This window comes from Callospermophilus lateralis, chromosome 1 (genome assembly GCF_048772815.1).
Source record: "Callospermophilus lateralis isolate mCalLat2 chromosome 1, mCalLat2.hap1, whole genome shotgun sequence".
Classification (NCBI taxonomy): Eukaryota; Metazoa; Chordata; class Mammalia; order Rodentia; family Sciuridae; genus Callospermophilus; species Callospermophilus lateralis.
The window spans coordinates 179,470,020-179,488,403 of NC_135305.1; the positions used below are offsets into that span (position 1 = coordinate 179,470,020).

The 18,384-nt window shown below is 36.3% G+C and overlaps 1 protein-coding gene across 1 annotated transcript in view; it reads right to left on the reverse strand.

The window, feature by feature from the left end:
• The window catches only part of Erc2 (ELKS/RAB6-interacting/CAST family member 2), an 813,481-nt gene that overhangs the window by 465,571 nt on the left and 329,526 nt on the right, over positions 1 to 18,384 (reverse strand). Inside the window, exon 7 of the mRNA XM_076856276.1 lies at positions 17,785 to 17,952. Within this exon, the coding sequence (XP_076712391.1) occupies positions 17,785 to 17,952 (168 nt within the window). The remainder of the gene's footprint in view (positions 1 to 17,784; positions 17,953 to 18,384) is intronic.

The following is an 18,384-nucleotide window of genomic DNA, read 5'->3' on the forward strand; positions in this document are numbered from 1 at the left end:
ACAACAGGATCCAGCAGCTTCTACAAGCAAGTTTGCAATTAGTATTAAAAGATATTATCCATAAAAACAGCTTAGCACTATGCATGGCAACTTTGTACATATTCAATAAGTTGTACTTATTATCATCATTTTAAGCAGGTTGGTCATTTGTGCAACTGTACACATTCTCTCTGTGATCTAGAGACCCTCAGCATGCCCCATACCCAACAGGTGCCTCATGAAGGCTAATGACAGTTGTGGTGACCACAATAGTGCCAAAATCTCCTGGCCTGCCAAGCTTAATAAAGTGTATTATCCAGTCTTCCAGACCACTGCTGGAGATGTTACAGCCTGACCTTCTATTGATCCCAACGTCGTCCCAATGGATCTTGTTCCATTGTAATTTATTACAACAGCCAAATTGAATCCACATGACAGTGCTCAGAGCCAATTCTCATTGAGTTTCTTTACCCCCACCCCCGCCGCTGCATCCACTGCCCCCAAAGATTTGTGGAGACACTGAATTAGATGATTTACTCAATTCCAGATATTACCGCTATTGAATTCCTTTCTTTAATCTTGCACGTCCACCTAGAAAACGATAAAGATGGCCTGGCATGATTTGTTCTGTACTCTCGGAAATTTATTATTAATGCAGAGTCAGTAACCTTCCCTTGCCTGCTCAATTCTTCCCAGCCATGGTCTTTATCTTGAAAAATTTGAGTTGCTTGTTGCTACTGACATCTCCTATATTCCTCAAGCCTTTATTCTCAGTTAGAAAGAAGCAAGTCCAGAAAGATAGCTCTCTGGCTGCAGGCACTACTACACATAAATAACAACAGGATTGAGCAGCTTCTACAAGCAAGTTTGCCAAAAGATGTCTGAGCAAATTAGCACCTCCCATGTACTATAAGACAATTTCAATAGCTACAACTGACATTTTTTATTTTCCTTCATTTCAACACAAGGATGGTGTCTCAGGTTCTTTCCCTATCACAATCACTGATTTTGTAAGCACTGTGGATGTTATTTTCTACCTCCTCCTTCTCTCTGTGGGCTGAATTAATCTGTACTGACACTCCAACCAGGTATTTTATCTAACCAGACTAGCTGGTCAACTACCATAAAATTTGGCCCAGTTTCTGCCTAGTACCAACCAATAACTTTGAATGTAGAGGCTCTATAAAGAGGGAAAGGATGAACAATTCAAAGAAAAAATGTTTAACTTAAAATTCTAAATAAAGGTCTTGTGGCATGAAGTTTAAAAAATATATAAACCACACAGAAATATACAACAAATGTCTGAACCATGAATGGAAATGAAATACCAAAGCAAAGACACAATTACAGTTCTTTAAGAATAGTTTCTGAAAGTTTAGATTTGAACATGGCAAATAACATATATTTCCTTATGACAACTGCTATGTTTACCAGAAACTTAAGTTAAAGTTACAGTAAACAGAACAAATATATAAATTACCATGGGTGCTTAACTAAGTTCTATATCTGTGACATTCAGTCAATTTCTATAAAAAATATTTTAAAAGGGAGGTTTAAAATAAAGCAGAAGAAAATTAGTTGATATATACATGGGTATAAGTATGCATCACTGCAGCCAACTTAAATCAGCAAATAAATATTTTAGGCTAAACAATTTTTCTGCATTTCATATTATAAACCATAAATCTGAATTTTCCTTGTTAAAATTAAATGTTTATTTTCTTCTCATTGCCTTATGCAATAAAAATAAATATTTCATTTAAATTTAAGAGATTCCATTTTAAAAATCTATTTTGATTTTTAAGAATAAAAGAACTATACTCCTATTTCTCTTTTTAAAAGAGATATAATATGTACTTCAGGTAAACTATTTTAAAATAAGGTGGTACTATTCCTTTAGAATAAAAAGGTAAACAGGATAAATAATAAGTGGTAAACAGACACTTAAGTTCAGGCTTCAGGGCAAAACTGGGCACCTTTATACACTTCTCCAGGATCTGGTTGGTGGAAATGGCGTGTTTTCTATGGGGATCTGGTGCTTATCAGACCAAACTTACACATTTAAAGACTTGGCCATTTACCATATATCTGCACCAGGGATGAAAGCAACATCTATGATACCCCTGGCCTCTCTCCAAACTATTTACTACTTACTATGAAAGCTAGAAAATGGAGATGGATTGACATAAACTCACCCCTATTTTAAAAATTATAATAATGATAGAGGATCCTTTCTTCTCACAAAAAAGGGCTGGTTCTTTTTCTTTTCTAAAAACAGTTTAACACCGTTATTTCAACACAACACATCACATACAGACACACACAGACACACACGTTCACGCATGCCCCGCTTTTCCTTCAGGGACTTTCTCATTAATCGGCATCATTGTTTATCCTCTTAAACTTCCAATATAACTTTTCAAGTTTATCAGCAAGAGCTCTGGGTTGTGGTGTCAGCTCTGACTTGAGCTCATTTGAGCCAATGCATTTGATCTCTGGCTCTAAGACTCCTTACCTTCTCCTTGAGCTGAGTGACACAAGGCTGTTTCTCAAGCCCTCTTTAGAGCTAACATCTAGCCTGACAACAGTAGCTTTAGGACAACTTCAGGGATAAAAGTCCTATGTGATTATGATATGAGCAGTCACATAAATAACAGGGCTATTTTTACATGTATTATCTTTAGAATGAACTACTGATAAAGGCTACCACGTGGATCAAGTGTAAATACATTATGCTAATTGAAAGATGCCAGGCATCCAAGGCTGTATACTATATACATTTCTATGACATTTTGGAAATTGCAAAACTATAGGAATGTGTAATGAACTTAGGTCACCAGAGATTGGAGGTTGGGTAGAGAGGCTGACCAAGATAGCAGAGCAAAGGAGGCTTCTGAGGTAAACAAGCTGTCTTGTATCACATTGGTGAAGGGAATCGCCCAACTCTATGCTTTTGTTAAAATTCATAGAACTATACAAAAAGATGGTTTTTACTGCATATAAATTTAGAAATCAATTTAAAATGATCTCCATAAAGTAATTCCATTTTTCCCAAGATGAAAGTGTTGACAAATTTTAGCATTTAAATTCTGATATTTAGAATAATAATTTGTTGTACATGAATGCTAATGAACTCTTTGTTTATTAAACAAATCTCTCTTGAACATCTACTATACTGAGAAAAAATGAGACTGAAATGAGATATAAGCTTATCCCCATTTTAAAGATAGGTAAACTGAAGCAGGGGAGACAAAATTAAGAGCCTAAGGTTAAAAGCCTGTAAGTGATAGCACTGAGATTCAAACCAGGCCTGTCACAGCCAGTGCATTTTCTTTTTCTAATATGGGGGATCAAAGCCAGAGTGTGTGCTTCTAGATAAAAGTTGTATCACAGTGCTACATCCCCAGGCCCAGTCCATGCTCTTAACAATAATACTGATGCATGCATGTGTGTATAAACTTTTTTAAGCAAAAATAAAGTTATACAATTAAATGGTGGTAAAGGTATGCAAAAACAATCATATTTATAAATGTTACAAATATATATTAAAAACAATATGGTATTTGTCTATTTCAATTAACAAACTAACATGAATATTTTGCTATGTCATTAAGTATTCTTCTGTAACATAATTTCTATTGACTGAATTTCCATGTATGAATTATATAATTACTATTTAGCTATTCCTCCATTTTGGAACACTTTCACCAAACAGCCAAATAACATTTTTTTAAAAAAAAACATGCTGAGGTTAAATCAATGTCTACAACCTTAATTCATTCTGTACTATTAATTCCTAGTTGAGGCACCAGATTAGGCAGCTTTGGTCCATTACCCCACATTTGCTTTTCCCCAACTACCTGATATTTTATATAACTGTCATCCATATTTCGCACAGATGGTTCCCCTGTAGGCTCTAAGAAAATGTGAGTTACATGGAAAGGTGGGAAAGTATCCTTCATTTATTCCTATCTTTCCACCTGGCTGCCCTTGTCTATCTGTGCCTACAGATGTTCACAAGTTCATAAACATTCATAATTTGGAGAGAGCCACAGTATGTGTATGCCACCTTTCATGGGCTTTTTTGAAATCACAGTATCATATGTGACTTAAAGAATTTAACTTCATATTTTAACACTGAAGAGAGAACTATCTCCACCCCATGTCAATCAATGGGTGTTATTCATTTGAGCACATCCTGTTTGCTTAGCTTTGCTTCATTCAGTCTTTACTCACAAAAAAGCTATAGAATGCAACAGAAACTAGGGAAGACCTCACCCTTGGGAATGAATGACTTATTTCCTATTGCACCAGAAGGAATGTCTGAGGCAAATAGTAAATACAGTCTGGAAAACAAGGACACCTTGTTCCCTTCTATTAAATATTTAGAATACATAAAAAGCTGCAAACATTCCATGAAGGTTGCTATATGATAGAATTGCCTACAGGCTATAATAACTTGTGATCTATACCAGAATTCAGCAAACTACAGCCCATGGTCCAATCTGTCTCCCTGCCTGTTTTTGTAAATAAAGTTTTATTGGAAAAAAGCCATCCCTATTTGTTTACTCACTCTGAATATAACTAGAACTTTGGACAGATTTACTGATTCATTCCATTAAATTTCAATTTTCCAGTACCTATGACGTGTATAACATCCTAAGCACTATGCTGGTTATCAGGAATAAGAAGATGAATAAGACCTTGTTATTTCTTTTAATGAACTCAGGATTTCATGGAAAGCGAAAAACACATAAAATTGCATTTTAGGTAATTTAATTATTTGATCTGAAATAGTATAACCTGAAAGATACAATAATAGCTCACTTCTGTGCATACATTTTTAAATAATACCAGTCCCTCTAAAATTATAAAACTTCATCAAAATTTCCAGGATTTCTCAATGAGGTGAAGACAGAGCCTACAAAATGGAAACAAATTTTTACCACATACACATCAGATAGAGCACTAATCTCCAGGAAATATAATAACTCAAAAAACCTAACACCCAAAAACCAAACAACCCAACCAATAAATGGGCTAAGGAGCTGAATAGACACTTCTCAGAAGAAGATATATAATTGATCAACAAATATATGAAAAAAATGTTCAACATCTCTAATAATTAGAGAAATGCAAATCAAAACTACTCTAACATTTCATCTCACTCCAGTCAGAATGGCAGTGATCAAGAATACAAGCAACGATAAGTGTTGGCAAGGATGTGGGGAAAAAGACACACTCAAACGTTGCTGGTGGGCCTGCAAATAGGTGCAAACCATCTGGAAAGTATTATGTGGACTCCTTAAAAAACTTGGAAAGGAACCACCATTTGACCCAGCTATCCCACTCCTCGGTCTATACCCAAAGGGCTTAAAAACAGCATACTACACTGATGCAGCCATATCAATGTTTATAGAAGCACAATTCACAGGAGGACATGGTACAAGAGGAGGAACTTTGGATTGGGCAAAAGAGAGGGAGAGGGGGAAGGGGCATGGGGGTAAGAAAGATGGTGGAATGAGACAGACAGTATTACCCTAGGTACATTTATGATTGCACAAATGGTGTGACCCTACTTCATGTACAACCAGAGAAGTAAAAAATTGTGCTCCATTTGTGTACAGTGAATCAAAGAATATTCTGTTATCATGTTAAAAAATTCTAAGTAAATAAATAAATAAATAAAATTAAGTATTTCTTCTTCATGAAAGACACCAAAAACCAGAATGAAAAGATAAGCCACAGACTGAAAATATTTGAAAGACACATCTAAGAAATGGATATTATCCCAAATATACAAAAAGCACTTAAAACTCAACACTAAGAATGCAAAATTTGAAAAAAAAAATGCCAAAGACCTTAACAGACTTCTAAGCAAAAAGAGATAGAGAGCAAATACGCATGTGGCAAGATGCTACACATCATATGTAAACTGAGAAATGTAGGTTAAGACAGTGACTACATACTGATTAAAATAGCCAAAATTGAGAATACTAACAACACCAAATGCTGGTGAGGATGTGTAAGAGCAAGAGTTTCCATTTGCTGCTGGCAGGAATGCGAAATTATACAAGCACTTTGGAAGAAGGTTTGACAATTTTTACAAAACTACTCATCCTCATACCATACAATCCAGCATTACAGTCATATTCACACAAGGGAGTTGAAAAGCAAAGTCCACATAAAATACTACATATGCATGTTTCTAATGGATTAACTTGAAATTATCTAACTTGGAAGTAAACAAAATAAACTGTGACACATCCAGATAATGGAATATTATTCAGTGTAAAAAGAAGGAATGAGCCATACAAAAAGGAGGCTTAGACAAAATTTAAAAGTACATTGATATATGAAAGGAGCTAATCTGAAAATAATACACTTGTAATAATTTGACCTACTTGATATTATGGAAAAGGCCAAACCATGGAAAGAGCAAAGATATTAATGGGGGTTAGGAAGAGGATAGGATGAACAGGCAGAGTATAGAGGATTTTCAGGACAGAACAACTTTGTATGACAGTGTTGCAATGGCTATGTGTCAACTGAAATTTGCCCAAATCCATAGAATGTACAATACCCAAAGTGAACTTAATGTAAACTAGGGCCATGGCAATAATGATGTGTGTATGTAGGTTCATCAATTGTAACAAACGTACCACTCTAATGAGGGATGTTGACAGTGGAGAAGGTTGTACATGTGTGCTGGCTGAGGTAAATGAAAAATTTTTGTACTTTCCCTTCAATTTTTCTCTGAACCTACAAATTTTATACAGGTTTGTCTTAAATAATAAAAAAAACATCCAGGATCTCTAAATGGAATTGTCAAGGCATTGGAAACTGTATTTATCAATAACTTGTTAGTATCCTGTGTACTCCACACCTGTTTACTTGCCTCAGAATTTCTGAGACAGGTTTGGTAACTATTAAACAGTTAATAAACCCTTATATCAGTTTTCTACTGATGTTTACAAAATGCCGCCAATTTATTGGCTTAAAACAACATTCTTTTATCAAATCACAGTTGTGTAGATCAGAGGTCCAAGATGCTACAGCTGGGGTTTTGGTTCGAGACAGTAGAAGGGGAGATCAATGTTCAGGCATTATGAGTATTTCTCTGGAGGCTCTAGGGGGAAAAAAAAATCACTTTCGAGCTCATTCTTACTGTTGGCAAAGTGTGGTTTCTTGTGGTTTTAGGATTATGGGGCTTGCTTCTATGCTAGTGATCATCTAGAAAGCATCTTCAGCCCTAGGGTTGCCTGCACTCCTTGCCATGAGCCTCTCAATCTTCATTTTGACAGCAGAGAACTTTTCATGCATTGACTTTCTTCATATTTCAAATCTCTGCCTTCCCCATCTCTGACCATCGGAACTAGACTTAAAGGGCTCATGTGATTAGTTCAAATCCACACTGATAATCCCCCTTTCTTAAAGTCAATTCTGCCACATGTTATAATATAATATAACATAATCACTGGTACAAAATTCATTATATCCACAGTCCTGGATATTATTCAAGGCATGCATACCAGGCAGGTAAGAAATCTTAAGGTTCAACTTAGATTTCTAACTACCACAGCACCTTTGTTAGAAGTTTAATAAAGTGTAATAATATTATAAACTATAATAATATTAGCCAAAGACTGATTATACATGGCTATTGCTGGTTTTTTAAAAGGAAGCATGATAAATAGTATGAAAGAATACCAAACTGCCACATATTCTGCAACATTGATTTAGAATTCAGCTTCTGTGAAGATAGTCTTTTTAAAGTACTTACATCTTTCTGTTTGCAAAAGTTGTAAAATCACTAAGTCTGAAGTAAAAAACATTGGCAATAAGACTGTATTATCAGAACAATAGGAAGATGCCAGTTATCTACAATAATTGTGGAATTATATTTATCAAGAACATATGACCCTTGCATTACTTTTGTTTTCAAGGGAAACATAGATATGTATTTTATTTATTTATTTGTTTATTTACATATGGTGCTGAGGATCAAACCCATTTCCTCATACATGCTAGACAAGCTCTCCTCCACTTACAACTCCAGCCCTAAGGCATGTATCTTAAAAGCTTTGAATTAAGGACTTCCCTTATGCCATAAGATGATAAATACTAATATCTATATGTATACACTTTTCAGAGTGGATCCACTGCCAAATACAGGGTAAGTAAAAAAGAGACAGAAAATTATCCTCCACACATAAATAAGGTTGATTAAATCTTATTCTTCAAATGACCTGAGAAGTATGTGAGAGGAGTAACAGAATCATCTCCAGACAGAAACATATAAAGGCTCAGCTGCCTCTTATTTCATATCACAAAACTGTAGGCAATAGCTGACAGCTAAAATGGACAAATGTGTCAATAAGCCTGTGCCCAATAGAATAGCAACCACAGTCAGGGTATTCTAGGCATTTTATTTTAAATCTTCAAGGGATTTTGCAGGTGATTATAAACAAACCTTTAAAAAAATCCATTATGGTGAAACTGAGTACAGAAAATAAAGTCTTAACCCAGAAGCAAATATTTATTTAAAAGAAAATTTGCTTCCCTGCCTTGGGATCAGCTCTCTCATTGAATGAGAATCAGTTCTCAGCATGATTTGGCCCTGAATTGCATTTTGAAATAACACAGATAATTGCTATTGCCACTTGTAAGTCACAAGGGACTAGAAGAGAACATTTTACAGTATGGAAGTCAAAATGTCTCTCAAACTTTAATTATATATTTGATGGCTGGAAGACATAAAGAATAGAAAATGCTTCATTGTGAAATTTGCTTACTAAATGTGGCAAGAAGTGTGGTCCAGCTATATTAAATTACTTCTAATTCCACCAAATGCACTGTGCTGCCTCTTTCTGCCAAAGCTTTGGAAATACTGATTTTGCTGCTTTGACTGGACAATGACTCCTACTCCCTCAGCTCTCAATTTAGTCATCAACTTTTCCAGGAAGTCCTTGTTCATTCCATTTCCCTTGTGAGGCGAGGAGTCCCTCGTATTTGTACTCTGTACCTGGCCAGCACAGCATACATCATATCCGGTACTATAATGTCCTATTTAGTTGCTTTCTCCATCCACATGAATTTCCAGTAGGCAGAAATTATACCTTCCTCAATAGTGTATGTATCCCTAGGGCCTGCATAGCATCCATCTCATTATAGACACTGGATATGTATAATGTGTATTGTTGAATGGTTGAGTGATGCATGGAAGGATGGCAAGATGGCCAGCATAGGTCAATAGTGACCAAAGTCTCAAATGTCATAGGGATGTGGATAGAAAAAAGAAAAGAAAAGTAAAGCCCAGGATCTATCACTACTCAGCTCTGTGACCCTATACAAGTTACTTTAACTCTAAAACCCCTGCATCATTAAATGGGAAAATGAAGAGGCTGAACTATGATAGTCCATCAAATCTGTTCCAGGTTTACCGTCTTCAGCTAATCATTATTAGCATACTCATAGTTGCATGTCTTTTAAAGTCAAAAAATATTGGGTTGTGTTCAATAGAGCCCAAGAGGAGAAAGACACACCTAATTGAAGACAGTGCCTGAAGATGATCTATCAGAAGGTAAATTTTTCTGGCTTTGATTCCTTAGACAACAAAATGGCATTTTATCATGTCATCTCTAGGAGAAAGGTAACTTTAAAGTTCTTAGAAGAAAAGCAAAATATAACACACAAAGGAGGAGGCTTGTATATACATTACTTCACAAAGAAGTGTGGGTCACCAAGGAAGCCACAGACTCTACTCAAGAGACACAAAATACACCCAAACATCTTCCTGAAATATCTTCACATTATTTGGGCATGGATTTCTGACCAGCAGGATCAATCAGTTAAAGTCACCCAGTTATTTTTGCCCTAAACCATCAACAGCAGTGGGGAAAACCATTCAGCCATGAGTAGTAGCCATGCATCTTAGTGATCATTCTTTCTGTGGTGTTTACTTAACACTAGACCCCTTGACAACACTTGCATGCTATGTTGAAGACATGACATATTAAATGATGTAAAAGTAAGGACGTTTATTCTTAGGTCTAGTGACATACTCTATCCTACAAATACAGAATTCATGAGAGAACTTATTATGTAATATGTTGTTCATTTTTTTATCCCTTATATTTGGAAAATCAGATATTAACTAAGATTCTTTTAAGTTGCAAGTATTTAAGCAGCATATTAATTAAATCTACATACAGTCTACATTGAAAAAATAATTATACTTTATTCCAAAAATATATGAAAAATACTTCATTCAAACATAAATGAGATTTTCAGCCCAGAGGCTGATAAAATAAAGTTCATTTTTTTTATCAGAAAGAACAAATTGGTCTTAAAGGTCACTATTTTCCAAATGACTGGAATACCAACTGAGCTACTCTACTTAGCTTTGCATTGCTATAATCAAAGTACTCAACAAAAACAACTTAGAAGAGGAAAAGTTTATCTGTGGTTCAGAGCTTCAGAGGTCTCAGTCCATGTTTGGTGAACTATATCCCAAGCTATGGCAAGCAAACATGTAAATCTTCCCATAGGGTAGGGAAGAGGGTTGTAAAACAGCCAGGTTGAGAATCACTGCCTTAGACCCACAAGCACTCTGGCTGCAGATCCATCCCCAGAGAGGCCACCCTAGTTCCTGGGTTCAAGTGCAGAGTGAGTTTGCCTGCACCAAGGTGGTCAGACCTTATGTGAACAACTCACTGCAAACTGGAGTGCCTTCTCTGGCTGCCTCCTCTCAGGACTCAGCCAAGAGTCTCTAAACTTATGAGTTCATCTGCAACTGGTCCAGGAAAGCTGCTTAGATGTCTCTCTCAAATCATTTTTTTGAGTTTTAGTCTTCTAAAAACCAACAATTAAAGGAAAGTGAAACTACCATCAGAGCCAAAAGAAAGGCATGATGCTTTTAAAACGAAACAACAAAACAACCCACTGGCTTAGAATGGTATGTGAAAAATCATGGAAGAAGAAAAGAACAAATACAATTGAAGGCCACCACAATTTTTCTTCTTTCTACATATAGCTATTGTATACATTTTTTATCTAGATATGGAGTTATATTTTATTAATTTAGTTGGTTTCCTATTTTAAACCTATTATTAACTGGTTTTCCTATTATTTGATGGTTGCATCTCTGCTGTTTGGTATTAAAACTAGGTATCTTCACATATCAATCTCTGATAAATTGCTTAAATTGTATCTTGGTTAATCCCTAAAAGTAAATGATTCCACTTCTCCCATTTTGGAAGGCAGGATCATATACTATGACATTGGTTTAGTGCTTCAGAGTAGCTCCACTGCTTTCCTGCCATGCGACTCTGGAAAAACTACCTTTTTGTACTGTAATTTCTCATTTTTAAAAATGGGGGTTATGAGAGTATCTAATGATCATTACTTTAAGAATTCATAATCTGAACTCATAACATAAGAATGCAAAACCTCTAGTGCAGTGTCTAGAAGGGCAGTATAAAGTAAAGTTTTAATCAATAATAGATAATCTTTTTATTATAAAAATTATCATTTCCACTGTCATAATTGACCATGCATAACCAATAATTTCATTCCCACTTCTAACAATACAGTAAGTTAGAAGTGACAACTAGAAAAAAAAAAGGAGTTCTCTTTGTAGAATAAGAATATTCTCTGTAAATGTAAAATAAAGGAAGAGTGGTTGAGCTCTCTGCCCCAAGTCTTTATCTCTTTTTACCTTCCACACTAATAGAACCAAGGCTGGAGGTGTTAGGTGTGGGCAGAACAACAGTCATTTCCTCCTCTGAGTTTTATTATTCATGTGATGGTTCCATCTTGCAGCCTACACAGAACATACCGTACTGGGAACAGTGAGTGGGTCTGACATTTCACTGGGGCAAATGACTCTCCTCAGAGCTAACAATATTCGTGGGCCAGAAGTAGATCTCAAAGCATTTTCTCCCAAGTTCTCATTGCGATTTGGCTAGTTTTTTGTTTGTTTGTTTGTTTGTTTTGTTTTGTTTTGTTTATTGAGGACCAGCTTATTCCAAGAATTTAGCAAGGAGCTGGAGGTATCTTGATTATCAAGGTTCGGGAACTCATGGGAACCTAAGCCCTGTTAGGGAAGCCAACATTCACCAAAGGAAGCATACTTCCAAACATAACCAGTAAGTACTTCTTTAAGAGTGTAAGACCTCTCCCAGACTGCAGTATCAACAAAGACTACACAAAGTAAGTGATTCACAACTCTGAGCAGAACAAGAATAAAGCTTAGAGTCACATTTCCCAGATTCCTTTGGATGAAGGGTCTGGTTAAATTCTGCCAATGAGAGGCACTTGTGTAAAATGTGAAGCTCTGTCCCAGGACTTTGAGTCCTGACTGAATGATGTCAGGGCAGCCATCAGCAGAGGCAGCACCTGACCAGACACTCTGGGATATGAGATCACGGTGGTATTTGTTCCCTAGAGCTGTCCTTGTTCTTGATCATCCTCAGTCTGGTTCTATAGACCAGATATTGGGGCTCTGGATATTCTTAAAAATTCCCATTTGCTTAAAAGTAGCCAGAAGTGGCTTCTGCTGTATGCATCTGTCAAGTGGTTTGCTTCTGGTAACCTGCCATATGTTGCTCTCCATTGCACTTATATTTAGGATTATGCATGTCTGTCTCCCCAACCAGACTGTCAGCTTCTTGAGGACTGGAAAATGTCTTATTTCTCTTTGAACCTACAAAACCTGGAGTAGTAACTGACTGACACTTAGGAAGCACTCAGTAAATGCAGAAGGAATATGATTTTGCATATGTTCAAAAACTTAGGAGATTTGCCAATAACAAGTATAAAAGTTCAACTAGATATTTAAACACTGAGAAAGAGCTCAAAGGAGTTAAAAAGTCTTTTATGCCTTACTTCAGTTTTACATTTAATGTGAAAATCTCTTATGTTCTTGGCCACCTTCTCAAGTATTACTTTTTTGAAAAATAAGCCCAGAAGAAAATCAGTATCCTAATAACCCATAGCATCCTTACCTCTGAGCTTACTGTCATTCAGAAATTTCACTACCACAGTTCCAAATAGGTATAAAAATGCTGCTGAAGCGAGCAAGTCCATATACATCACTTGGAAGAGCCAACTTCACTCAACTTCCCTCCCTTTTTCAACTTAGAGGGCAATCCACAAAGTTCAGTACGTAGCCAGTGAATTTGGCTTCCAGAGAGATCAACATCTATTTTCCTACCCCCAATAAATAAAGTAACTCTACTCTATAAATTCACACTGTGCATGGGTCTGAGACCTAGAATGGAAATGGAGATAGAATTTTTGTCCAATTTAATGGCTTTTTAAAATTCCTGGGTAGCAAGTTTATGCTGTAAGAATCTATGAGCTGCATAACAGTCTGAATTTGATCTGGTTCAAAAAATACTACCATGTCCTAAAATGCTAGGCATTATACACTTTCCAAATGTACAATGTCATCAAGGTTTTATGACATTTCCTACAAAAACTCAATAGTCAGGTAGCACTTCATCAGTTACAGTTTGAATTCAGGTGTGGGAATAGAATTTTGTGGCTCTAGCATGAAAATCACTGCTCTTCAGACTGGTATCACAGCCGCAGGGGACAGTTCACTAAACATTTTTCATACATGTATATTTTTATCCCTACTAAAATAAATCCATATCTTGCATTATGGAGTTAAGAATATGAAATTAGGGCCCAAAGTCCATTTTGGATAATTTTTGTCTCCTTACTAAAGATTGATCAGAGTTGTCCTGCCACCTAGGGTTCTCTCTTCAGTTTCAGTCCCTTCCTTAAGTGACAAAAATGTTTAAATCTTCATACCCATATGTGTCTACAGAACTTACAGAACACACAAGACACTGGAGACCCAAGGCTCTGAAAGCAAAACTTACATATATGAGGTGCAAGCCTACCTCTGCCACTTTAAATATGGATAGGAAAGGAGCTTACCCAGTTCTACTGGCATCAAAATAGTGCAGGATGCCCACGAAGTAATGTTGTACCTCTGACATTGACATGGGTTTATTATTCTTCCATGCCAAAATAGTAATCCAAAGACTGTACTGTTCAGATCCAGGCCTTCTCTAAAACAGCCAATTGTGCTAAATGTGGTCCAAAGGGCCTCCATCCCTAATGTTTCAGTGGCCCACTAGCTTCTCTATTATTTCCACAATTTGAATCAGCTTCTGAATTATGGACATCATTTATTGGGAGATAATTTCCCTTTCACACTGCAGGTCTAACAGCAGTCTTGTCCATTTACCATGTTGCCAGTGGTTTAATACCCTCCTATCAGTAAACACTTAGTTCAAAAACTGGAAGCAAACCCTCCAAGTATACATGAAACATTTTTTACATGATTCAAACAAACAAGATCATGATCATGTTGCCAAAAGGAGCTATAAGGGACCCCGATTTTATTACAGAGCATCCAAATTGGTTCCCAAACCTTTGAGTCTAGGAATGAAAAAAAGTTTAATTTTTCTTTTCAAAATATTCATATTAGCAAAAGTGATCATTTGTCACTTATGCACTGAAGGTGCCATCTCACAATTTTACTGAAAAATCTTTTGTCGGTTATTCCTCAAGGGAAAAAACATTTAGTTTCAACTCTTGGCAAATGAGCAATTGGGACATTCTTCATTCTCAGTCTCATACCTGGTATAATCAACATAATAATTGAGATCAAAAGAAAATGAGGTTCATTCACTTAATTTGCATTAACCAATTTATTCTATTTACTCAAAGATAAAACAAATCCTTATATCTAGACTATGTGACCTTGAGCAAGCTTATCATAAGCCTAAATATTTCTCAGTTCCTTGGATTTATAATTGCACCTGTCTCATCAGGTTGTAGTTAAGAGTAAGTAAATAGTGCTTGGCATGCAACATAAGAACTCCAGCAGGTCTTCAGCTCTTGTCGTCACTCATTGCTAGAGATTTTAAATGAAAAGTCTTCCCTTCAATCATTAGAACATGCTCTAATGTATGCCAATGTAACATTTCTCTATTAACCCCACCCAACAAAAACCCTTTGATTCAAGGGTCTTTACTTATCTCTGCCCAGGTCTCTTTCAGTTATCTATTATCAACCAAATGGGTACTATGAGATGGGAATCCAATAATGAGGTCCTTGTCCATGAAGATTTCAACAGAAGTGAACTCATAATACAACCCACTGAATCACCAACATCTTGAGAGTTCCAAACAAATGCAGGATCTCTACTTTTAACTCCTTGGTGAAATCTCAATGATTTGATTTTTATCTAACTTTAATTATTCTATAAAATTAAAGCCACATTATTCTGTACATAATTACACCATTTAAAGGTTCTGGTTCACCATAATAGAACAGGAATGCACTGAGAGGAGATCTGATGTCTCTCTTTATTTGAAAAGTCCAGAGAACTCACTTATGAAAAAGCAGAAGTGTGGACAAGTAGGGGTCTGGATATTAGGAATTCACTGATAATCTCAACCCAACCTCTCCACAGAAACAAATAAGTACCAACTGTCATGGTCAACATTGCATGGCTCAGTCCTTGAGTCAAATTGGCAGGAAAAATAAAATTGTACAAGGGAACAACATGTAGAATTCGATAATGCTACTTTATGTCTTTACCAAAGGGCAAAGGTCTATAACAAAGTACCATTTGAACAGAAGCCCAAAAGGAGAAAAGGCATGAGTCATGTGAATACTTAGAGCGGTTCTGTCCAATAGAAACATAATTGGAGCCACACAGGTAGAGAATACAATAAAGCACAAGAGAGCATGCCTGATGTCTCCCTCAGAAGAGTGCAAAGGCAGTGGAGGCCAACATGACATGAGTAAAGGGGAGACCAGCAAAACAGGAAGTCAGAAGCTCAATCATGTAAGACATCATGGGCCCTTATAAAGACTTCCACTATTACCTCTGAGTGAAAATGGAAGCCCCTGGGACTGGTACAGCTTCATGGACCTGTGACTTGTACAGCAATCCTAGGTTCCACACATGGTTTTATGTTCTGCTATTGCCATCTTGAAATTCTAAATTTTTGAACAAAACCATCCACAATTGTACTGGGTCATAAGCTGAGAGGATAGTACAGTGACAGAGTGCTTGCCTAGCAGGTGTGAGGCCCTGGGTTTGATCCCAGCATCACAAAACAACAACAAAATGTTCATTTGTACTGAACCCCATAAATTTTGTAGCTGGTTGTGAATGGAGAGTTTTGACCAGAAAGTAAGTTTCTATGTTGAGAATAGACTATAAGAAATACAAGGATAAAGGAAGAAAAAACAGCTTGGATACTTTTAATATGAGCTGAGTGAGAGATGATGATGGCAAGTGACACCAAGAGGATGGTGGCAAGTGTATCTACAGCATGGTGTCCAGCAACAAACCTGCCTAGGGAGGTATCCTTGGCCCACCATTAATTTCCACTCAGTTTTCATAATGATTGCATGCTAATCTGAGTGCTTTATATCTTTCTAACCCCTTTTGTCTTTCATAAAAGAGCAGAAATTGGTTTCTTTTCTTGCTGACCCCTTTTCTAGAGGAAGGCAAGGCACTCTATGATTCTCCCTAAACTGTACACATCATTAAATGGGAATTATCTAAAAGAAATTCACAATGCTGGTCTGGGGTTGTAGCTCAGTGGCAGAGCGCTTGCCTAGCACACAGGAGGCTCCAGGTCCAATCCACCACATAAAAATTAATTAATTAAAGGTACTATGTCCATCTACAACTAAAAATGTTTTAAAACAAAGAAAATCACAGTGCTGTCACAAAATCAAGGGCTCCTATAATGGAGAAAAGGAGTCATTGAAAGAATAAAGAAAACAAGGGCCCTAATGAGGTTGAGCATCTTCTTGTTGGGTTACTGTGGTTGGGACTTCTTATGCATTCTCTCTGTTGATTCAAATAAGTATAGCGTATAAACAGTACTCTTCTCTCCAAATAATCTACATGGATTTGGCAATTGCCATGGTCTGAATGTTACTTAATCACCAATGTGAAAATATCAAGAGGTGGAATCTACAGAAAATACTTAAGTTATGAGACCAGAGAGCACATAAATGGGATTAGCAACCTTATAAATGGACTAGAGGGAACCATCCCATCACATGAGGGAATGGCATATATTCCCCCTAGAGGATGCAGCAACAAGGCAATATGATGGAAGCAAAGAGAACACTCTCATTGGATACTGAACCTACTTCTACCTTGATCTTGGACTTTTCTTCAGAACTGTGAGAAAATATATTTCTGTTTTTTATAAATTGCCTAGTCTTAGCTATTTTGTTATAGCAGCAGGAATGCATTAAGACATCAGGATATAACCAACCAAAGATTATGTAACTATAAAATGAATCTAAAATGCATTAAAGACCCACAAACTACACTGATCAACTCTCAAGAAGGAAAAATGAAAAATAAGCTCACTTTTTGGGCTTAATTTTTTTTATTCACTGGTGAGTGTGGAATCCATGGCCTCACACATACTAAGCAGAAGTTTTACCACTTACCTAGCAGCACCCTGGCTCTACTATTTTATGTTTATACCAAAATTTATAAAATTACCTCCATGTTTAAGCTGACAAATGAAAAAAAATCTCTATTCAGTTTTTAAGTGATAAAGTAAAAAATTCATTAGGCCAAGCTAAAAATGATATGATACAACCACAAGTAAAATGTCAATAACTAAAAAGTTTATACTTCCTAATCTAAAATTTTAAAGACAATTTATTTTCCATCTGCTCAAAATCTCTCTACATGACAAAACATGCATGATACCAACTCTCAACATGAAAGCTACTCACCTTTTTCTGAAGAACATTAATTTTTCTTTCCTTCACTTCTAACATATCTTTCATGTCACGAATCTCTCCAGCCAGTGTTCCCTTCTCTTCTGTGAGGTCCTGCAATTGTTTTGTTTTTTTATTGAGAAAAGATTCTTTTTCTTCCAGTCGTAATCTCAGTGCATCTACCTAAAATCAGGAAAAAGAAGGTTTTGTTTTTATCAAGAGGCTATCAATCACCATCAGGAATGCCCTTGCAGGGGTGGGTAGTAGCATGAGCTTCTTGAATACAGGGTGATCAAGCCATTGTTCACAGGCACCTTGATGCCATATATTTTAACAGCCAGTAATCTACCTTAAAGTCCTATTGTGTGCATATCTAAATGGAAATTTTTTTAAATATAAGGTTTCTATGAAATAAGACTTTATAAAATAGTAGTATGCTCCCAAGTTTGCTTCCTTGCTTTCAGGAAACAATGTATTCACTTAGGCTGGGATATAAAGCACATTAATAGTCCATGTCTGAGAGCCCAGTGAGGGCAATACACTCCTCACAATTTGCAGCATCCTCCAGATACACGGAGAACATCAAGAGCATCTGGAAGAACAAGATTGACACAT